The 25052-nt window shown below is 40.1% G+C and overlaps 2 protein-coding genes across 2 annotated transcripts; both read right to left on the reverse strand.

The window, feature by feature from the left end:
• Window positions 1-22103: 22103 nt before the first annotated feature.
• LOC145139525 (uncharacterized) lies at window positions 22104-23393 on the reverse strand. Its single transcript, XM_079073320.1, has 2 exons — window positions 22850-23393; window positions 22104-22783 (listed from the first exon to the last, which is right to left on the reverse strand). The coding sequence occupies exons 1-2, from the start codon at window positions 23391-23393 to the stop codon at window positions 22104-22106; spliced, it is 1224 nt and encodes a 407-aa protein (XP_078929446.1).
• Window positions 23394-23395: 2 nt separating this feature from the next.
• Window positions 23396-24201, reverse strand: LOC145139526 (uncharacterized). The gene is made up of 2 exons (XM_079073321.1): window positions 23569-24201; window positions 23396-23479 (listed from the first exon to the last, which is right to left on the reverse strand). Exons 1-2 carry the CDS (start codon window positions 24199-24201, stop codon window positions 23396-23398), a joined length of 717 nt encoding a protein of 238 aa, XP_078929447.1.
• Between the last annotated feature and the right edge of the window lie 851 nt (window positions 24202-25052).

Here is a 25052-nt window from a genome sequence, read left to right on the forward strand (position 1 = left end):
AGCCCTACTTATGCTTACACTATAAATAGGGTGAAAGTAAATTGTTTCATAATCTAAAGGATTAAGAAGATCATATACAAGCAAACCAAGATTAACATCAACTATCTTATAAACATCATTAGAATTTTGCATAACTGGAGCAGATGAGGACATATAACCTTAGTTGTCAATTTGAAGCCGCCTTTCTTCCATAATCAATTATTCCTGTAACTTACAGATCACATCACTCACCTAAAAATTAATATAAAATATTTTAAACTTGAAAAAAAAATAACACAAACTTCTGAAAACATCATGCCACTCATAACTCATATGTAGAAACTCAAAATTTAGACCATGTATGTTCTTCTCCACAAAAATATACCCACCAAATCATTAACCTTCAAATCTCTCTTTTCTGAAATAAACAAATACAATATGAAAGCAAATTCAGTCTCTTAACCCCCCCCCCCCCCCCCCCCGCTTCCCCCAAAAAAAATATCATTTTCATAAAACATTAATTTCCATATTCAATAACACTCGATAATGAAAATTTAAAGAAATCCAAAAACTATCCATACGACACAATTTACATATATATGCCTATCTACATACGTTTTTTCTTGTGATTTTGACAAAAAAACCAAGATGATTTATCTAAATCTAAAGCCTGAACATATTTAGTAGATCTATATTTTACCTGCACTTTTACAGAACAATCATGCTTCCAAAAAATGAATAGAACCCTCAAACGATGTGATTATATCCAGTTTTTAATGTTAAACTTATTGTGCTTCAAACTTTAAAAAATCGATTTCTTACTTGTTTCTTAAAAAAAATAAAGATAAAATAAAATCCTGGGAGAATTTTACAAAAGAACGTGTTATTAATCTTGAACGTGCATCGAAAATCTATATAAATTCATCATCTCATTATATGCTGATAAGAGTAGATTGAATACCAAGTTTGATAAACTTCAGTCTAAACATGGGCAGTTGCATGGTATGCAAAAACCCCCAAACTTTTTATTGATATTAAATACACCATCAGAAATGACAGCTGGCATACACGAAACTAAGTCATGTACTGTTGTACATTATAGTTTTACAAGTAACTTCATTGAACATATGCTCTGTAAAGTTACTTATAAAACTATAATGTACACCAGTCACGTGACATAGTTTCGTGTATGCCAGCTATCATTTCTGAGACAGACACAACGAAGAGTCCCATTGTGACATCCCCATTTTCTCGGCCAGAAAACACCGATTTTGTTTATGCTTTATAAAATCAGAGTATCTCTTTTAATAAAAATGTTGCGGAATTTGTTCCCAGAAAAACATGATAAATACATTATCAAAGCATTTCCGAAGAAATGTATTTTTATTCATTTTAAAACATTTGGGATGTCATCGTCAATACAGAAACATAAACATAAACAAAATTTACATTCATTATCACTAGTGATTTATATCTCCTTAATCTCTCAGTGTAATGTAACTTCATATCGACACCTGTGATACAAATAAGCTTGAGTGGGTCAGGTTGGGAAACCTGGTGAGTACATAGGGTTTTCAACCCACAATAATATAATTATTATGTTTAAACATCAAACAATCAACCCAATTACCCATCCCCATTATCTTCTTTACTCTTAAGGATCTACCCTAAGAATCGACAATTCCTCGTTAATTCATTCCTAAGGATTATCCTAAGGAATAGGCACGAAGTCCATCGTTGTCAGGGTTTATACAACAGGCACTAAGTCACATAGTCGCCAGGGTTTAGGCACTAAGTCTCATAGTCTCCAGGGTTTATACAACAGGCACTAAGTCGCATAGTCGCCAGGGTTTAGGCACTAAGTCTCATAGTCGCCGGGGTTTATACAACAGGCACTAAGTCGCATAGTCACCAGGGTTTAGGCACTAATTCTCATAGTCGCCATGGTTTATCTCATTTATTGACAGTATTGTTTTCGAGAGTCCAATCGCAATACATGTCAATGGGTTTTTTTAGAGTACACCGGTGAACACATCGTTCACAACACCTACAGGTTGCGAGTCTGCTAGAGTTCCACTGGACTGTCTAGAATAGTCCGTGGTTGTCATCCATACTCTGCTAGATGACGGGGCCAACACTTGGGTAAAAGGCTTCTCTCATTGTTCACCTCTCACCCTTATCTCATGGTCTATATCACCTCTCACCTCATCATCCAACTCATATTTCATCTACCCATGTTTTACCCAACATATTTTGTAGATATAAAATACATATACAGTTTAAATCATTTAAAACATGTATAAAATCGTTCATCCAGCATAGATAGCAAGTATACAGATAAGATGCACACATAGCACATAATTTATATTAAATACTTCATATCTATGTGTAAGATGAAAGTAACTACGCACTCACCTGATAAGGTGGTGATTCCGGACTCGGACAACGCTTCGTCTCTTAAAACAACTTCTTTTGACAAAACCTAGTATCATTACCACTAGATTTTAGTCTAATGTTCAACGAGACTAATTATTAGTCTTGGTATTATTATTATTATATAAGCGTTAAAACAATACTCTTCACCCACTATATACAGACAGGGTACCCTATCACATTTGGAAATAAAAGAGGAACACCGGAGGGCAGGATCATTTTGGCATATAGCACTTCTGAATCCAGCAACCCAAGCGACCCTTCAAACCGGATTCCCCGTACCTTTAAAAAGATATTATAACGACACTTATATAAGTCATAATAATAGCCCAAATACTTATTATAAGTTCATAATAACAATACTAATTTTAAATATAAGTTATACTTAAAGTAGGGTAATCATAACTTACTTACAATGGGGTTTTAGCTGGGAGCCGGGCTCTGCAAGGGCAGAACTTCGTCGCTGAATCTTTCTAAGAAAGATTCTTGTAGCGCTTCAGTGCTCACATTACTATACTAAAACTATAGAAAGAGAAGTCGAATCACGAGGGACCGAAATGCTCGGGGGATAAGAAGAGAAAGACTCTTGAATCAAGAGAATGGTGCAAGAATAATGAGAGCCTAAGGCTCTTATTTATAGTAATTGAATTTTCAAAAACTACCCTCATAGTTACTTAATGACCTTATAGTTATATAAACAACTAAACACCCATTTATAATACTATTTTAAATAGATTTAACGATATTTGTACTAAACTAATGTCGAAAGAACTCAACATTAGTCTTATAATGACCGCATCGTCGATACCTTTCTAATGATATATACATATGTATATATATGTGTACGTATATATGATTTATACTTTATTATAATACGTAAATATGCTATTATAATTTGTAACTCGTTCATACGAACTCCGTTTTTGACTTTCTTTATATTCACGCGTAGGTGGAGACGTACTCTACAACTTTCGTTTAGACTCCGTCGGCTAATTTTCACTTTATTTTTAAAGTTATATTTTTAACAGGTCGGGACAGAAAAAGTCCGTTAAAAATTCATAACTTTTTCATCCGACGTCCGTTTTCGTCTGTCTTTTTACCGTTGTGCTACTATTAATAAGATCTTCAATACTCATTTAGGTTGCGTTGGCCAAAAATCGATCGATCTAAAATTCGAATTTCGGGTTGTGTACTATTATGCCAAATTTTAGAAAAATCATAACTTCCTCATACGAAGTCAGATTTTGGTGTTCTTTTTATGCAGAATCTCTCGGTTTAACGTATGTTACGACTTTCGTTTAGATCGCTAAGGCTAAAAAGCACTTTATCGTAAACTCATTTTTTACGTCACACAGTGTAGTGTCGGTTTAGCCGTTAAACTTCGACGAGTCATAACTTCTTCGTTATAACTCGGATTTCAGCGTTCTTTATATGTACGATACCCTTGTAACATATACTATAACTTGGTTAAGATTACCCATTCTAAATAATCTTCCATCAAAAAGTTATTTTTGACGCTCATTGTCTCTAAATTGACTAGCCCGAATCTGCGGGCGTTATACCCATCAAGTTTCTCACATCTGTGTCCATAATGCTGAACCTTTTGGCAGATATCCTTACAATCCGTATCCTTCACACAAGTTGAAGAAATGATCTGTTTTTTACAAATCTTTGCTTCTGTGGAAGTCATAAAAGTCTCATCTGCAACAAAACAATCCATCATCAGTCACATATACGTATTTATTTGTTTATTCTCTCAAAATCACACTTATAATTCATCATTTTCGTCTTAATAGTTATTAACAAGAAAAATATAATTTTACATGCAAGAGATGTTTACATCTCAAGTAGCAATGGAACGGACAAGGATTAAGGGATTAAGGGCTAGCTAGCAGGCATAGTTTCTGTCTAGATGATTTCTACATAATATCTCATTTAGCATGTTAGTTATAATTCCATGTTACAGATTACAGATTTAGATAGGATAGGTATATACCTCTTGTTGTAATGCCCAGTTTCCGGTATGTATTTTAAATTTAAGTTGTTGCATTTTACTTTGGGACTCGACGAGCTGGAGGCCCAACTTGTTGAGTAGATGAGAATTTTGGATGCGGGACTTAAGTCGCCTACTTGGCGAGTCGAGAGCCCGACTCGACGAGTAGACCCGTCTGGAGGAAACCCTAAATTTTAGGGTTTACACCCACTATAAACACATTAACCCGCCTCCAATGCAGCTCCCATCGTCTCCCTTAGTCCATAACGCCCTAACTCGTGTCCCTTGAGCTTTTTTGAGTGTGTGAATCCTTTGTGAGAGTGTTGGTGTGATTTTGAAGCTAGAGAAAGAAGAAGAAGGAGCTAGAAGGTCCAAGGAAACTTTAGATCCAACATTGAAGCTACATTTCCAGTCCCATTAAGGTATAAAGTTGCTTCCTTGACCCTCCTATTGATAGATCTCTCCATGTTTGAGTTTAGGACCATCTTTTAGCAATCTTGTGAACCTTTTTGAGTATACAGTGTGATCTGAAGTTGTAACTTCAGATCCAGGCTCATTTCAGTCTTTATAGCCATAAGGTTCACGAATTCATAATGCTTTATCCCTTCCTTTTTGGCCTAGACTTCATATTAGAGTTAGAAATGGTGTTTTTGGCTCACAACACCTTGAATGCACGTAAAGCTTGAAACTTTACGTGTAATATCGACCCTAAAAGGCTAGATCTAGGTTCTGGATGCATTGAGCTCGAGTATTATCGACTGTATGGATTTGGTACATGAGGGACTCGACGAGTTGTTCATACAACTCCGCGAGTCGGGTCGTGGTCCCCAACCTTTCTGGCTCCGGGTGAGCTCGTTGGGTTACACGTAATTGTCTGGGTGCCACTATCTGATATGTTATTTGTGATAGGAAATTCTGACATACATGCTCAACAATACTTGATGCCCTGTTATTACAGTAGCGGTAGGAGTGAAATAGTCCCCGGGACCGGTTGAGATACACCGGTAGGGGTAGGTCAGACACCCCGGTATGTCTGACATGGGGTAGGTTGAGCACCCTGGTATATGCTCATCAGGGTAGGTTGGGCACCCAAATATGCCTGGCAGGGGTAGGTCGGGCACCCTGATATGCCTGACAGTATGTGCTTGAATGGTATGTGGTATGATGGGGGAACTCACTAAGCTTCGTGCTTACGGTTTACAGTTTTGTTTTAGGTCCTTCTTCTTCCAGGGGAAAGGAGCTGGCTCGGTAGCAGCGCATCACACACACTATTTTCCGCATATGATGCTCCTGGGATTTTGTACTCTGACACTATTTATCAGGATATGTATTGACTATTAATACTCTGGTTTATTATAATTGATGTTATGTTGGTTTCCAGAAAAATGGTTTTTATAATTAATAACTAAAAAATGAAAATTTTGGCCTTGAAATTTGGATTGTTACAAGTTGGTATCAGAGCCTTGGTTTGAGAGATTCGGGCACACTCTCGGGTGTGTCTGGACTCAAACTGAGGACTAGTAAGAAAACTCTTAAAAAGGAAAAACATTTTTCTGGAAAAAGAACTTGAAAGGAGAAAGGATTAATAAAAGAACAAGATGTGTGGTGCGCGCAATCGGCCGAGCTCAAGTAAGTTACTCCAAGATACCCATACATGTATTTATGAGATGCGAAGATGAGAGTTGCATGCTAGATTAGAGCTAAGGATCTAGAAAGATGCCTTATGTGCCTGCTTTATGTGCTTATTAAACTTTATGCTAGAACTGATTAGTCAGTAACAAGATAACCTGATTAGAATATGCTTGGTTTGGGTTACCCAATGCCCGAATGCTACTTGCTTTGTGCTCTTAGGAATTCTAGTTATCTTTGGCTAGCTAATGAAGGAATACGTTAAGTTACATATTGCAAGGACTAAATAATCTCAGAAGGTTAGGTCTAGCCCTATTTCACAGCTCTTGTTTGAGTCCAACCGTTGTAGGATTGGATCTCTCATTCGAAGAACTATTTGGTCTTTGTAGTATGTAATGGTATTCGCGAGCTAGTTAGTTAAAGGTAGCAGGGATTACTTACGCAGCTGAGGGTGGAGAGTAGTTTGGAGAGTTATCCTAAGGAGAGCCTAGGATGAGTTTACTGCAGTGAGTAGTAGTCGTAGAAGGGACTTGGTGAAGTCAATGCAATCCTTGAGGAAATTACGGATAGATGTGGAAGGTAGTATGGGCTCGTACTACTGAAAGCAGAGGATCCGTACTCGAGTCAAGGAGGGATGGGATTGGATCAGGGAACTTGTAGAATGTGTGAGGCCCCTCGAGGTTATGTATGATCCTGCTGATTATGTGTTTTGTTTCAGAATGGTGGTGACACGTTACGGAGCAGGAGGATCAGGGTCTAGGTCAGGATCGGGTGCAGGTTCCGAGCCAGTTGACGACGGATTACGCGAGTTCATCGCGTCTGATATCACAAGAGGCATCCTTGAGGAGACCCTGATGATTTTCGGGTCGATCAAGGAAGGGATTATTGAGCTGATGGAGGATCGCCTCCAGGCGTTCCGGAGCGACATGGCACCTAGCCAGACAGGCACGCGCACTCTGTCCTTCAAGGACTTCAGAGGATTTGGTGTGCCAGACTTTCAAGGGGTGAAAGACCCCATCGTTGCCAGGAGGTGGATCGCAGACATTGAGTCTGCCTAGTTGACGAGCTTCTGCCGTGAGGGGTCGAAGGTTCGGTATGCTACTGGATATTTGAGGGACAGGGTGAGGGATTGGTAGGAGGCAGTCAGCGATTCATTGGGAGCCCCAGCCGTGGAGGCTATGACTTGGTCGGACTTTGTGAATAGGTTTAGGGTGGAGTTCGTGCCGGCGGTCGAGCTTCAGGCTATAGAGTTTCTTGATATGAGACAGCTGACAGAGTCGGTGGTGGAGATTACCGCCAAGTTCAGAGAGAGAGCTTTATTGGTAACTCAATACGCCGGCGACGAGGAAGTGAAGAAGACACGGTACCATGATATGTTGAGGGATGACATCCAGGAACATGTCAGCTACTCAGCCTGCCCAACATTGGATTCCATGATTACGAGAGCGAGGGAGAAGGAGATTGATATAGAGCACCTCCGGAAGAGGAAGGCAGAAGCTGAGCAGGTGACAGGGGTTTCTGGGAAGAAACCCAAGGGATTCGACTTGAGGTCGAAGGGCCATCAGGGCCGGAGTCGCTGTGGAAAGTGCGGCAAGCCGCACGAGAGAGTATGCAGGGCTGGGGGATCGGGCTGCTACAAGTGCGACAAGACGGGGCACTTTAGCAAGGACTGTACTGCCCCTACCCCCACTATTCAGACATCAGAGTTGCTGTGTTTCCACTGCAACCAACGAGGCCATAAAAAGGCCAACTGCCCGAGATTGACAGCAGCAGCGCCAGTGGTGGCACCAGCTCCAGCGACCCTGCGGATCACGAATGGCCGGCAGGCCAAGACAGAGGCTCCAATGGTGAGAATCCGAGCTTTCCAGCTGACCACCGAGGAGGCGCGTGCCACACCGAATGTGGTGACGGGTATGTTTTCTTCTCCCTAACTTTTATCACAAGTCGGTTATGTTATTCATGTTCCATGTTTATGTGTTTTGGTTACGATCGTTCCACGTGAACGGCATCCCATTACAGGTGTTATTTGACTCGGGGGCTACCCGATCATTTGTCTCTCTTGCTCTTAGCAAGAGATTCTCCGAGCCTTCTGGCATGTTAGATCGTCCCTTAGAGGTCGAGATTGCTGATGACCGATCTATTCGAGCATCAGAGGTTTTCCAAGACTGCGTGTTGAGGTTGTATGACAAGCGATACCTCGTGGATTTGGTTCCCATTCCATTGCGTGGGAACAAGGTCATCATAGGCATGGATTAGTTGAGCCCCAATGGGGCAATGATCGATTGCGTGGGGCAATTGTTGCGTATCAAGACCCCAAGTGGGGGAGAGTTGGTGGTTCAGGGTGAGAGACCGCAGCAAGGACCAACCTTGTGCTCAGCGGCGAGGGTTAGGCGTTACCTTCAGCAGGTTTGCGCAGGGTACGTCGCCTATGTTATGGATACCCGGGAGACGGGTAAGGCGATGGTAGGTGATGTGCCAGTGGTGCGAGAGTACCCGAATGCATTTCCAGAGGAATTGCATGGGATACCTCCGGAGAGACAGGTGGAGTTCCGGATCGATCTGGTTCCTGGTGCGGCTCTAATAGCCAAGGCACCATATCGGTTGGCTCATCCTGAGATCTAGGAGATGTCTACACAGCTGCAGGCGCTGTTAGACGAGGGATTTATCAGGCCGAGCAGTTCGCCTTGGGGAGCCCCGATCCTATTTGTGAAGAAGAAGGACGGGTCGCATCGGATATGTATAGATTACCGGGAGCTGAACAAGGTAACGATGAAGAACCGTTACCCACTCCCGAGGATTGATGATCTGTTCGACCAGCTACAGGGGGCATCTTGGTTTTCCAAGATTGATTTCCGATCGGGCTACCATCACATGAGGGTCAGAGACGAGGATGTTGCCAAGATTGCTTTTCGGACTCGCTATGGCCACTACGAGTTCGTGGTGATGTCCTTCGGGCTCACCAATGCTCCTGCCGCGTTCATGGACCTCATGAACCGCGTATGTAGACCGATGCTGGATAGGTCTGTGATAGTCTTTATCGACGACATCTTGGTTTATTCCAAGACGTAGGAGCAGCATGAGGAGCACTTGCGAGAGGTATTGGATACCCTAAGGAGGGAGAGCTTGTATGCCAAGTTCTCCAAGTGTGAGTTCTGGTTGCGCGAGGTGCAGTTTCTTGGGCACCTTGTCAATCAGAATGGGATTTCGGTCGACCCGGCCAAAGTAGAGGTCGTGATGATATGGGAGGTTCCAAAGTCTCCATCTGAGATTTGGAGTTTCCTTGGATTGGCTGGCTATTATCGGAGGTTCATTCACGATTTCTGCAAGATAGTAGTACCCTTGACTCGACTGACGAAGAAAGCCGTTGTTTTTCACTAGGGGCCTGGGCAGCAGGCAGCGTTCGAGAAACTTAGACAGAGGTTGTGCGAGGTGCCGATTCTATCCCTTCCTGAGGGCGTAGAGGATTTTGTGGTATACTATGACGCTTCTATTTCAAGCTTGGGCGCAGTATTGATGCAGATGGGGCATGACTTCGCCTACGCTTCGAGACGATTGAAGCCTCACGAGGCGAACTAACCGACGCACGATTTGGAGCTGGGGACTGTAGCTTTCGCCCTCAAGATTTGGCGAAATTACCTCTATGGGGTTCATTTTACTATCTACACGGACCACAAGAGTTTGAGGTATCTCATTGATCAGCCGAATCTGAACATGAGGCAGCGTCGGTGCTTGGACATAGTGAAGGATTATGATTGTGAGATCCGTTACCACCCAAGTAAGGCCAATGTGGTGGCCGACGCCCTGAGCCACAAGGCGGTAGCGGCTCCGATGCGGGATATGTGTCTGAGGATGATAGTGATTACTCCACTTCTAGAGAAGATCCGAGAGGCGCAGGTTGAGGGCATGAAGGAAAAGCGCCGGAAGTGTGAGCGGATCGTTGGTCAGGTGGCCTCTTTTGATTATGACAGTCGAGGATTATTGACCCTGCATGGGAGGGTTTGGGTTCCGTTCTGGGGTGGAGTATGGCAGATTCTGATGGATGAGGCCCATAAGTCGAGGTTCTCTATCCATCCTGGGGCGACGAAGATGTATCAGGATCTTCGCCCTGATTACTGGTGGCCTTGCATGAAGCGGGACGTAACTTGGTATGTGGAGCGGTGCTTGACCTACAGGAAGGTCAAGGCCGAGCACTAGAGGCCGCATAGAAAGATGCAGCCGCTAGATATTCCCATGTGAAAAGGGGAAGATATCACCATGGACTTCATTACGAAGCTTCCCAGGACCGCTCGTGGAGTTGATTCGATCTGGGTCATCGTGGATCGGTTGAGCAAGAGTGCTCATTTTATCCTGATCTAGGAGAGTATCTCGGCCGAGAAGCTGGCCGAGATTTACGTGTGTGAGATAGTGGCGCGACATGGGGTGCCTGTCTCGGTGGTGTAAGATCGAGATGTTAGTTTCACTTCCAGATTTTAGAAGCGGTTTCACGACAAGATGGGTACTCGTCTCCATTTCAGCACTGCTTTCCACCCCCAGACAGATGGGCAGAGCGAGAGGACGATACAGACTCTCGAGGACATGCTTCGTGCATGTGTTTTGGATTTCGGTGGAAGTTGGGATATGTATCTCCTGTTAGCGGAATTTTCGTATAACAACAGTTACCACGCCAACATATACCGACCTCCCTTTGAGATGCTCTACGGGAGGAAGTGTAGGACCCCTATATATTGGGGCGAGGTCGGTCAGAGAGTCATGGGGAGTACCGAGGTGGTACTCAAGACTACTGAGAGGATCCAGCAGGTACGGAGCAGGCTTCAGACTGGTCAGAGTCGGCAGAAGAGCTATGCCGACAGGAGGCGTTCAGATTTGGAGTTCCAGGTGGACGACATGGTCCTACTGAAGGTGTCACCTTGGAAAGGTTTCATCCGGTTGAGGAAGCGGGGAAAGATGGGCCCTAGGTATATCAGTCCGTTTAGCGTTCTAGCCCGGGTAGGTCGAGTTGCTTACTAATTGGACCTTCCATCAGAGCTCAGCCAGATCCACAACACTTTCCATGTTTCACAGTTGCGGAAGTGTTTGGTGGATGATTCAGTAGTGGTACCCCTTGAGGATATTCAGGTTGACGATAGTCTGAACTACATTGAGCGACCGGTAGCTATCCTCGATAGGAAGACGAAGGATCTGAGAAACAAGAGGGTGGAGTTGGTTAAGGTGTGGTGGCCGCATCGCAAGGGGTCAGAATAGACTTGGGAGCCGGAGGACGAGATGAGAGAGCACTACCCTGAGCTTTTCACGGATACAGCGACAGAATTCGAGGACGAAGTCTAGAATAAGTGGGGGAGATTTGTAATGCCCAGTTTCCGGTATGTATTTTAAATTTAAGTTGTTACATTTTACTTTGGGACTCGACGAACTAGAGGCCCAACTCATCGAGTAGATGAGAATTTTGGACGCGGGACTTAAGTCACCTACTCGGCGAGTCAAGAGCCCGACTCGACGAGTAGACCCATCTGGAGGAAACCCTAAATTTTAGGGTTTACACCCTATATAAACACATTAACCCGCCTCCAATGCAGCTCCCATCGTCTCCCTTAGTCCAGAACGCCCTAACTCGTGTCCCTTGAGCTTTGTTGAGTGTGTGAATCCTTTGTGAGAGTGTTGGTGTGATTTTGAAGCTAGAGAAAGAAGAAGAAGGAGCTAGAAGGTCTAAGGGAACTGTAGATCCAAGATTCAAGCTACATTTCCAGTCCCATTAAGGTATAAAGTTGCTTCCTTGACCCTCCTATTGATAGATCTCTCCATGTTTGAGTTTAGGACCATCTTTTAGCAATCTTGTGAACCTTTTTGAGTATACAGTGTGATCTGAAGTTGTAACTTCAGATCCAGGTTTCTTTCAGTCCTTATAGCCATAAAGTTCACGAATTCAAAATGCTTTAGCCCTTCCTTTTTGGCCTAAACTTCATATTAGAGTTAGAAATGGTGTTTTTGGCTCAACACCTTGCATGCACGTAAAGCTTGAAACTTTACGTGTAATATCGACCCTAAAAGGCTAGATCTAGGTTCTGGATGCATTAAGCTCGAGTATTATTGACTGTATGGATTTGGTACATGAGGGACTCGGCGAGTTGTTCATACAACTCGGCGAGTCGGGTCGTGGTCCCCAACCTTTTTGGCTCCGTGTGAGCTCGTTGGGTTAGAAGAGGACTCGGTGAGTTGGATTTGGCTTGGAATCGAAGATCATAGGACTCGACGAGTTCAGGGAAGAACTCGGTGAGTAAGGTGTCAATGTCCCAATTAAGATGAAGATGGACTCGACGAGTTCAAGATCTCACTCGGCGAGTAGTGAGAAAATACCTCAGCTTGTATGACGGGGAACTCAACGAGTTGATGGACCAACTCGACGAAAATGACGGCCCACTAGTAGGTGATCATGTAGGAGATGATTGTCTTTGTGATAATTGTCTGGGTGCCACTATCCGATATGTTATATGTGATAGGAAATTCTGACATACATGCTCAACAATACTTGATGTCCTGTTATTATAGTAGTGGTAGGGGGTGAAATAGTCCCCTGGATCGGTTGAGATACACCGGTAGGGGTAGGTCAGACACCCAGGTATGTCTGACATGGGGTAGGTTGAGCACCCTGGTATGCTCATCAGGGTAGGTCGGGCACCCAGATATGCCTGACAGGGGTAGGTCGGGCACCCCGGTATGCCTAACAGTATGTGCTTGAATGGTATGTGGTATGATGGGGGAACTCACTAAGCTTCGTGCTTACGGTTTACAGTTTTGTTTCAGGTCCTTCTTCTTCCAGGGGAAAGGAGCCGGCTCGGTAGCAGCGCATCACACACACTATTTTCCGCATATGATGCTCCTAGGATTTTGTACTCTGACACTATTTATCAGGATATGTATCGACTATTAGTACTCTGGTTTATTATAATTGATGTTATGTTGGTTTTCAGACAAATGGTTTTTATAATTAATAACTTAAAAATGAAAGTTTTGGCCTTGAAATTTGGATTGTTACACTTGTACTGATCCTGTCCTTTCCATAATTATAATTAAAAACATAATTTAAAGAATCGACATGTATAAGAAAAATATTCATACCTAAACATGTAACAAAAATAATATAAAATCACTCATATTTCATACACGAAAAGGATAAAAGAAGAATAAAGTAAAATGCCTGTAGTGAAGAGAACAAGGAGCAGCATCAACACAAATAAGTTTCCCCATTATGATTTTGTATCACAGGAATAAATACATGTGTAAAGCAACAACACCTCAACCCCCTTATATAGGAGACTCATTTCATTCCCTAGTGTTACGTATAGGTAAACACCACCTATGGATCATTGATTATGGGCAATTTATGCACGTTTTCAGATTATGTGTTTCAAGAATTCAGATGATCGACATGTAATCCACGATTTTCTTTTCCATTCCAATCTAACATCACATGACCTATATTCAAAGTTCAAAACTTCAAACAATTATATAATTTCATAAAGTTAACAAAATCACATAAAACTAATTAATTATTTACAAACACATATTACATTATCACAAATCAAATTTAAGAACATAATTTTTTTTACAAACAATCATATGTATTTATATAAAAATATAAAGCATTAAAAAATGTTAAGTAATAAAAATTAGGGCTTTAAGATTACCAAACAAAAGTTTGGTTAAAACCTAACTGCATTTGACAAATAACCAATTAATTACAATTACATATCAAGCATAATACGTATCACAAAAATGCGAAGTTTTCAAAATTATCAAACAAGAATTAGGTTAAAGTTTGAACGTACCTAATTTAGAAGGGGTTGGAGGTCGAGAACGAGATAGAAAGACCAAAGACTAAAGAGAGGCGGACTGCATAGGGTGTTTGGTTGGAGATTAAAATGAATCACTGTGTTGATTTTTTATTTATTTATTTTTTTTTTTTGTGCGTCTTTGCTAGCGTTGAAAGAGCCAACAAAATTGGGCTTATATTTATTTATTTTCGAGCTTCATTTCCTCTTTGGCCCAAAGTGATGCTAACAAGCCGAATCTCTAAGAGCCTGGCCCAAATTTCATTGCAGGCCTCTCCTTATATATTTAAATAAAATTAATCCAACAACTCTTAAAGTCAATTATATTTATATGACACGGACCCCAATCCCAATGCCTTAGATCCGCATATAATATACCACAGATAGACAAAAAATTGGGGTCAATTTCTAAATTTAGTCATAATTTTTTTTTCCAGATATAGACATACATTCCGCGGAGGACCCTCCGCGGACCTCCGCGGAACCATGAAATCTCCGCGTAGAGGGGGTAATTTCGTAAATTCAACCAAATTTTTTGAAAAAAACGAAGGGGACCTCTTTTGGTCCCCACTGGTCCCCGTTCCTCTTCGTCATTCCGCATCGTGTCGCATAGGCATTGATCAAAGACTTCAAATCCGGTGACGACTTCAACTCCGGCGACGACTTAAACGACTTGAACTCCGGCGACGAATTCAACTCCGCATCGGGTCGCACAGCTCTCTTCGTCACCGATGGACCCCAAATTCCCCGATGTTATGGCTGATGGATACGGTTCCCGGGTATTTCTCACATTCTCATCTAATTATTAATGTCGAAAATGTCGAATATGATTCAAATTAGAGGAAAACCCATTTTATTACACTGAAAATGTATACAGATTTAGGATTTTTAGGTTTAGAAATCACAGGTACGTTATTTGGGATGATCCATTCCATGGAGGGGGACGTCAGTCCGCAGAGGGTGCTCCGCGGAGTGATGTGTTACCTCCGCGGAATGTTATAATCGAAGCATGCAGTCCTCCGCGGAGGCTAGAGGTCAATCCGCAGAGAGGCCTCCGCGGAATGACATCTACCCTCCGCGGAATGACCTTAAAAATTGGTTTTTGCAAAATAATTTTTTTTCTGCCTTTAAGTATGTTGCTATTTATTTCATAATGAAATAATATATTTTTTTTATTTTCAATTAGTAATGTTTTAAATGAAATAATATTTTTTTGTTGTGTAGCACGAAGATCTCAATCAAAAAGCGGATTTAACTTTGAAAGGCGTGGTGGGGACTATCGTTAAAGACTATTTTCCGCGCCTAACACAATCACAACGAGTATTATTCGAAGGTTCCCCCTTTGGAATATTCTTAGGAATGCATATCCCACATGGTGATCCCTTACTTGTGCATAAGATGATGTTGCACGAAGTAAGGTGTCAACAAATATTTGAAATGGGGAGGTTTCTGTTTGATATAAAGGGGATCCAGTTGGGTTTTGGTGAAATTGAATATATTCTGATTTGTGGTTTAAAAGTTGGTCCTTATGTGGATTTACTCCATGACGAAAAGGGCCAGTCAAATTCAAATCTCCGTGCTCGGTTGTTCCCAGATATTTCTGATGCACGTTTGCGGCTGAAAGATTTAGAAGACTTAATTATGTCCCCGAATTATTTAGCACTACAAGATGAAGATGCTGTGATGCTTATCCAGCTTGTTTTTATGTTGAAGGGTCTACACGGACGGGACGTTAAAACGGGCAATCCTACAGCAGTAAACAAGCTTGTTGATAATATAGATGATTGGAATATGTATTACATTTAAAACAGGCATTCCCGCAGTAGTATGCAATGCATTAATTATAATAAATAAATTGAAAATTGCAGGTTTGCATGGGGTACGTATTTCTGGAAATATACTTCGCGTATGATGCGTGGAATGTATAAGAAAATAGAAGAGTTTAGAGAATTCAAGCAGGCCAATCCCGAATCGAAGAAAGTACACAAGTATACCGTTCCCGGTTTTATGCTTCCGTTTAAGGTTACTTTCTAATGCATTTTAATAGTTTTCATTGTTTAGTTTTTTATACTAAAAAACTTTGAACTTCGTTTTGTATTATATAATAAGTTTGTATCATGACTTTTATAGTATAATAGAACGATACTTACATTTTTTTTTCATAGATATGGATTTTGGAGACGTTCCCAGAGGCAACCAAGTTTTATATACGCACGCCGACAGAATTGCCACGGATGAGGGCGTGGAGAAGTAAACACCGTTAAATTGGGTTCAATGTTGTCGAATAATGAACGTGTCTGTGGTATGGTTTTTATATTAACAATCATCTATATTTACAAATTCCAATGTATTTTCATGTTAAACTAACAATTTGATTTTTGCAGCCTAACAACCAACCTATTAATGTCATGGCAACCCCGGAGGAGTTGATGTTGTCATTTTATGTTCGTTATGTCAATTGGACTCTTAATCCTGTAGAGTCTCCCCCACGACAACATAGTCCTGTCCGAAATAGTCCACCTCATGTTGCCTCGCCTGCTCGAAGAAGGATGTACAAGTCCGAAATACAAACATCTTCGAATGAATCTGCCACAAATGCTTCTTCCTCGCAACATCTTGAAATAAAAACAAGTTATATGTCAAACGACACATCAAGATTGGTAAAGAATAAGAAGACAAGCACAAAGGCATTAGTGAAGCGTCTACTAGGCGTTGTGGCTGACTTAAGTTCTAAAGTAGACCGTGTATTACAGAAAAAAGAAGAACCAGACACAAATGTTGAACCAGACAGAGGGTTTCGAGAGGAGGAAGAGGTGGAGGAGGAGGAAGAGATGATAAATGAAGAGGAGGAAGAAAAATATTACCATCATACACATTTTAACTATGATGATATAGGTACTCATGGTTTGGAGGGGGAATTTGGGTCTACACCTACGCATGTTGAGCCGTCATCGGACGTGGGTGAACATCACACAAAAGAAATGACTCCTATTGTTAGGCCGCAACGAAAGAGGGGTGTTCCATGGTATCAGCGGACTCCGTTCACAGTGGTACAAAACTGATATTTTAAATTTGGTATATTTTTAAAATATTAACGTATTGATAATTATTTAACATGTTAATTTTTTAGATGCAATCCACACCAAAATTGAAGAAAATCACCAAAGCAAAGAAAAAAAAAGTTGTGAAGAGTCCTGAAAAAGCAAATGAAGACATTGTGAATGAAGAGAGTAATGATGTTTCAAATCATCTCCTACTCGACAGTGTTGAAGCTGCCAGTACGTTGACTTTTTGGAAAGAATGGAATAGGATCTCTTCCAACCTAAACACTAAACATAGGCTGCATATGCTCACACTGGATGTGGAGTTTTGGTCGAGGTTACTTGCAGTTACTGACGCTGGGTGGTTAATTTCTTCGGTAACATTCGTTAAATATAATTTTTAACTACATTTTTAGACGATAATTTATATAAAAAGCTGTAACATTTTTATCTTAAAATGTACAGCATATTGCGATATGGAGTGCCTTGCTCATGGAAAGACGGCCGACGAACACAAGGTGGACGATATTCCCTCAAGAACTTAATTTGCAAAACGGAAAAACATATTTTCTTAGGAATATTGCAAATGGTGTTGGAGGCCATCCTAAATGGAAGGATGTGGATATGGTTAGTTAAGTTTATTAATTATTTATTTTATATAGGAAACGAATTAATGACTATTAAATTTGTTTTTGTTTGCAGGTTCTATTCCCCATAAACTTTCCTCATGCCCATTGGTTTTTGGTAGTGCTACATTTAGATATTTGGAAAGTACACATTTATGATTCAACACGATGTATGAATTACTTCACAACGTACTTAACTGGTGGAGAATTCAAAAGTTTTGGGGATAGTATAATCGAAGAGCTAGATGCGATTGACTACTGGAAGGATTTCCCCGATGGACACAAAGACAACGCAGTTGTGGAGTTTATTGATATTGTAGACGCGCCACAACAAGAATATATTACTAATAGAGGGGATTGTGGAGTATTCGTAAGCATGTATATGGAAATGATTGCTTCGGGGGTACCGGTGAAGAGTGATAAGCCATGTAGAGATGCGAGATTTCTCTACAGAAATAGGATGACAAATATTATTTGGGATACTAAATAACTTGATGTTTGGAAGTTTGTATACATTATTATGAAATACTTGTTTTTAGTAGTTTTGTTTAATATAAACAACTTTTGTATCATATATTTTTTGAAACATAATTCACCAACATCTATTACGATACATTAAAAACAAAACAAAAATTTGAAATAACATAATAACATTACAGAAAACATTGCAAATAAAAGATGAACGACTAACAAACGTTACATAGAACATTACGAATAAAAGAGTCGTCTACATGAAAAAGGGTTTATTTCTAACCAGATTACAAACGTCCGTATACTCGAACTCAGTTTTATCAAACTGGCACAGGTAATATCCGTTCACGTATTCAAGAAGTTCTTCATCATCAGCATCAGAGCATCGCATTTTCTCATAATTGTAGCATCGATTGTACCATGTGACTTTAGTCTTTAAATCCATCCATTACTAACAATATCGGGTTTTAGTCGTTTTTGTCCTTGTCCCACGTTATAGTTGAACAAAGCTACTAAGCGGGACCATTCATCACCAAGAAGGCAATTAAGGGGAGCTATTACCGGTAGACCCTCGTAAACGGTAATCCAGCATCGTGTTAGGACCAACACCTTTGTTGTCGTCCATGGAGATGTACCATTTGTTGGAGCAGACGCATTAGACAGATTAGCTGCATTTGAAGACGTTGGTACATTGGATGCCATTTTGTGAAATGATCCCTTACCTCTAATTCGGACGTATAGATACTTGCTTTACTATATATAAAAAGATAGGTAACGCGGACTGACAAGTCAGTAACGCGGACTGACGAATAGCTATGCGGAATGACAAGTCAGTAACGCGGACTGACGAATAGCTATGCGGACTGACAAGTCAGTAACGCAGACTGACAAATAGTTATGCGGACTGACAAGTCAGTAACGCGGACTGACGAATAGCTATGCGGACTGACAAGTCAGTAACGCGGACTGACGAATAGCTATGCGGACTGACAAGTCAGTAACGCGGACTGACGAACAGCTCTCTGCGGAGTTGAAGGGTCTATATATTGTCATGGATGATCGTTGGATATTTGTGGACTGTCATGTCTATATAAAACGACAAAAAATTATGTATCACTTCATCTAATCTATTTTAGTTCATGTAGTTTGTATGTTTTACAATGGGTTCAAACCCATGGACCGCTAACGAGTATTTGCTTCTAACTCGTGCATATATTAATGACTACGAGAACACCAGTTTGGAGGATAGAATGTTTTGGTTCCTATTAACGAATACGTTCAACACTGACGCTGAAACCACCATAGAAAACCATCGCAGCACGCTTGATATAGCTGCAAAATGGTATGAATTGAAAACAGAAGTTGTGTTATTCAACGATATTTATAATAAGATTGAAGACGATCGTGTGAATGATACTGAGGAAGACATCTTGGAGGCAGCTAAAGAAGAATACAAATCCATTAGCAACGGACAGAGTTTCGAGTATGAAGCCCCTTAGAATCTTTTGAAAAATGTCCCATTTTTTTAACTAGTACTGCGTTTTGTATTGTTCTTGTATTGCTTTATTTATATGTAATATGGTATTCATCCTTTATATTATGAAAAATAATTCCCATGTTTAAAAACCATACATTCAAACAGGTTACATGGACTGACAAATAAGTTACGCGTACTGACAAGTCATTTACGCGGACTGACAAGTAAGTTCTGCAAAATAATGTATACTAATTCCTTATAAATTGGACAAGCATTTCCATTTTTACAAGGTGTCGAAAGTTGTGAAAATGAGTTCAGTCAATCAGGTATTAAGAAAAAGTTTCTCCAGCCTACCGACTTTTTTCCATAATCTGCAAAGAACCAATCCTAACACCTTCACGTACATTACGAAAGATCAGTACAATCGTTTCCAAATTTGTTTCGTGGCATTGGGATGCATGGTATGTAATCCCTTATAGTAAATAAATATTTAGTTATTTCAAGTTGTTATATGCCTAATATTCTTATGTTGACTTACAGATTCGTACGTTTCTCACGTCTATGATACCAATCATATTTGTTGGTCAAGTACCTCTAATTGGGGTGTATGTAAGATCCATGTACTTTGCGGTTGCTTTAGATGGAAATCATGAACCCCTTCTCATAGTGTTTGCTTTGGGAACCATAAACCGTGACAATTCATGGTTATGATTCATGAGGAGGCTTAAAGAATGTTTAGGTGACTATACAGAAGTTGGTTTCATAAGCCATATGTCTGATTCTATAGACTTTGCAGTTCAAAGAGTCTACCCTGATTCATATCATGGCTATTGTTGTAAAAATATAGCCGAGAAAATACGCGCTTCCATCGGAAGCAATACAGTCGTAGAGCAGTTGTTCTGGAAGACTTGTAAAGCGTATAATTTATCTCATTTTTATGCATGTTTGAACAACTTAAAAAATGAGGTTAATGGGAATGATCTTCATTAGCTTGACAATATTCCCATTGCAAAATGGGTACGGGCTTGTTTTCCAAGAGTACGTTTCAATGTTATATTCATTGACATTCCCGTTGTTGTCAATTGGTTTAAAACAAACACGCATGAGTTTCCAATAACAACAATCATTGAAATGGTCCATGACTCGATGCAAGCAGTGTATCTTCAACGTGCTGCATTTGGAGGTAATTATAAGTTATGACATCACTCAAATGGTGAATTGATATGTTATTATACGTTATGACATCATAATTTTTGTTTTTTGATTCAGTTCATTTCACAGGGGATTTTCATGGTCTTCTAACCCCTTATGCACTTAAGGTGATTCATAAAAGATTTATCCACTCGGATGGTTGTAGGATTACGCATATTGTTGGCGACAGATATGAAGTGACTAAGTATTCAACAACCGAATCTGTCCAATTAGACTGTGGTATTTGTAGTTGCGGTAAATGGCAAAAATGCGATATACCTTGTGAGCATGCTATAGCTTCACTACAAAGACTCGAAATTGCAGAAATCTAGCAAATGGTAAATTTAAAGTTAAGTACAGCGGTGTATCGAAATGCTTATCAAACTGAGACGGTCAATCCTATTCCAACCCTTAGGCATTGGGAAATACCAGTTGAAAGTGTTGTGGTCTTACCTCCACGACAATTCAATTGAATTGTATTGTATGGATCACAACGAATATTAGTTTGTATTCAGTTCTATGTTGACCGTAGTTGTAATGGTCTGTTGGCGTTCTTTACTTTTTAATAAAAAATGTTTACCTTTAAATAAATAATTGTATTCCCATAATTGTAATGTATGGATGACAACGACTAGACAAACAGCTCTGCAGACTGACAAACATTATTGCGGACTGACAAAAAGCTCTGCGGACTGACAACAGCTCTCTGCGGAGTGGAAGGGACTATATATAGTCATGGATGGTCGTTGGATTTTTGGTATAGAGTTATAAATTTTTTTTAAATTTAAAATGAGTTTATCTTCAACTTTGTATATTTGCTCGTGCAACGAAGTTGATTGTTTCTATTGTGATCCGATCGACCCTTTTCTTGCCCCATCACCAAATTTAAGAGAGCCGTATATGTCGGAGGATACTTTGCAACAACTACAATGGGCTGAAGAACAAAAAAAAAAGATAAAGACTCATCTCGAGCTCTCACTGAACGTCGTGACCTCATTGCGGCGGAGTGCAAAGAGGTTGAGGAAAGGATGACGATTACTAAAAAAAATCAAAGATCATGAGGAATGGATAAAAAAAAGTAAGAAGAATATCAAACTGTCTGAAAAATGGCTTCCTGACAAGGATGCAGAAATGATGGAACTTGGTAGCCAAAAGGACCGTATGGAAGATAAAATAAGAATTAGGGACGACTACATAACAATGGAGAAAGAAAAGTATCCTTTGCAATTCTCTTAAGTTAATTACTATTGTTGTACGTTTACTATATGTTTCTGGTTTGTTGAATGTATTATCTTCGAGTATTAGTTATTATTCTACTAGTAATTATGCACTAATATAATCATAATATTACCCATCATCTTTAAAATAAACACACCATTTCAAAGTACACAAATTAATGTCGTCTAAAACAAAACATAATTAATTATAAATACAACATCAATCATTCAAATCAAACGTTGAACAATAGTCTTCTCTCTGCGTCCCACTCGTCCAACGCGTCTCTTGTGTCCCGTGCGTCTCTAGCGTCTCCTGAGTCCCTTCTGTCCCTTTCCCTTTCCCTTTTGTGATACTACCTGATGTCGCACTACTTTTTGTAGCCTTTTTTTGTTTCTTTGGGACCAATGCCGGACAAGTCGCTGCATTATGTGTTGTACTATCACATCTACTACACCTTCTTACTATAGGTTCCTCACCTTGTGACAGGATACGATTTCTGTTTCTCGGTCTACCAGCTTGACGTGTATCCATTATCGGGGGTTTAACAACCATCATCTCAGCAAGAATTTCCCAATCACACGGTTCTGGAAGGGGGTAAACCGGCTCCTCATACGTACTTCGGTACGTTTCCATTTTGTAAGCATCTATAGCCAGATGTCCGAAGTTAGTTTTTTTCAAGTGCTTCAAGACCATTATGACATGACCACAAGGCAACCCAATTCCTTCCCAATATTTGCATGTACAACTTTCTTGCCTCAGATCAACTATGCCACCATGTTTGAAATCATGAACTTGATATATTACATCTGAAACACCAGAAACGGACCATCCTGTCGTACGCTCTTCATTTTTACTAACTACTTTTTCAGCCCACTCGGTTAGCACTGTTGAACGTTTCCCTGTAAAGAAGATATATATAATTAACTTATTATTCGACCTAATTAAAGTCCAAATTAAATTCATACCTCCTTCGATGCGACGCTTGTTACACCATTCCTGTGAAAGACGACGGAAGAACTCAAGAAGGGGTATTATAGGCATCTTCCTTGCATCTATAGATAAAGCATTCGTGGACTTTGCACTGTTCGAGGTCATGTAATTGTACCGTTTCGATAGCGAATATGCTCTAGTCCACTTATTACGGGGAATTTCACTTAGATACGCTGCTACTTGCGGCCTAGTAGAACTAAATCTATACCACAATTCTTCAAAAACATTTCTTTTGCAAGCTTTCACAAGCCTCCAAAACAACACTTTTGTTTTATCATTTTTCCCAAACCTGTGTACTATGTTTCCTAGTAGATGAAAAGCACACAAGCCATGATGAGCATGTGGGAAAACATTTTCAATACTAACCCGAATTGCATCGGCCCTATCAGTTACAAAAGTCAATTCTTGACAATCACCAACACATTCATACAACTTTTCAAGAAACCATGTCCAAGTAAGACCACTCTCTTTTTTGCATATTTCGTGCGCAAGGGGCAATATCTGGCTGTTCCCATCCATAGCTACTGCATTCCCTTAAAATCACCCTTCAAATGGGCACCATCCATAATTATAACTTTACGACAAAAACGTTTGAACGCTCGTATCTGCAATATATTAAAATGGAACACATAAACACTCTATAATTTGTTTAAAAAAATTATATATTAAATAACAACAAGTTTTTTGTATTTACCGTGCTCCCAATGGCATAAAAACAACACTCGAAACAATCTTTAGAATCTGTTTGAATATATGCCACTGTACCGGGATTATGCCTCTTCAAATTGTGAAAATAAATAGGAAGTTTGGAAAAACATTCTTCAGAGGATCCCAACAACAGTTCCATAACATATTGTTTTACACGCCAAGCTTGTTTGTAATCTACATTGATTTCCAGCAAAGCATTTAAATCCCTTGATATTTCATTAGGCCTCCAAACCTTGGAACGAGTTTTTCCCATAATCTCATTCAATATAGTACCCATCACTTTTTTATTAGCATGCTTATGATTAGGGTGTATCTGTAATGACGAACATGTGTGCACGTTGTTGAAAGTCCTGATTTCAAATTCATCGGTGGGATCAAGGCGTTTTGCATATAAACGCCAACTACAGTTCTCAATTTCACAATATACCTCATAACGATTTTTGTTAGAATGTTTGGTCTTAAACTGAAACTTTTCTCTGGTTGCTTTAAGACTCAAAGCAAATATTAGTTGTTGTTTGTTATCATATGTTTGACGAACAAACATATCATCATTTGGACCTAAACTGTGACATGGTCCGGGTTCAACAATAGGATCAGGACAATCAGGTATGGGAGGCATACCGTAAAATATGTCTGAAGCTTTTTTCTCGTGTGTGAACTCATCTTCTGACCATCCTTCATTTGACTCTTCATCGTCTGACAAAGTTTTGTCAGTCAGTCTTCCAAACTCATATAAATTTTTTTTCTTCAACCGTATTCACTGCCACAGTTTCTTCTTCTGGACACTCTTCAACATTATCAGATACAACGTTTTCAACATTGTATGGTACAATCTTGTCAACCGCTTCTGTCTGTTCGACCAGTCCCTGAAACACCTCTAAATACAAATGCACAATCTCCTTCGTTTCAGAAATTACATTTCTAAGTTGATGAACATCTGCTTCGTCTAAAATATTCATAACATACCCATGAACCGGGTGTTGAAATGATAATGATATATTACTATTGAACACATTAGCCTTAATTTTGACCAAATCAAACAATATTCGACGATCAAAATTTGGTGGAAGCAGTAAACCTAAGTTGTTAAACTTTGGTCTAACGTAGGTGTTAATCCCATTACTTATCTGCCAAAAACCCCCAGTACATAAAATAACAAAACTCATACTTTTTTTTTTTGAAAATGAAATGAATAAGAACTGATCTATTTTGTAGAGATGATTGACCAAATCGACCTAAAAAAATGAAAAACAACAGTTTATATAAAAAAAACCCTCTAAAAACCGTTGCAACCACGACTTCCGCGGAGACATTAATCTTTCCGCGGAGCTCCTCGTCACCTTCTCCGCGGAGGTATTTATGAAGGCCAAACGACTCGCTCCGCGGAGGTATTAATGTATCCGCAGAGGGCGTACGCGGAACATTCTTTTATCAATTCAAAAATCAGAATTGTAGCTTGTCCACTGAGAT

This window comes from Lactuca virosa, chromosome 9 (genome assembly GCF_052849685.1).
Source record: "Lactuca virosa cultivar CGN04683 chromosome 9, Lactuca_virosa_CGN04683_v6, whole genome shotgun sequence".
Classification (NCBI taxonomy): domain Eukaryota; kingdom Viridiplantae; phylum Streptophyta; class Magnoliopsida; order Asterales; family Asteraceae; genus Lactuca; species Lactuca virosa.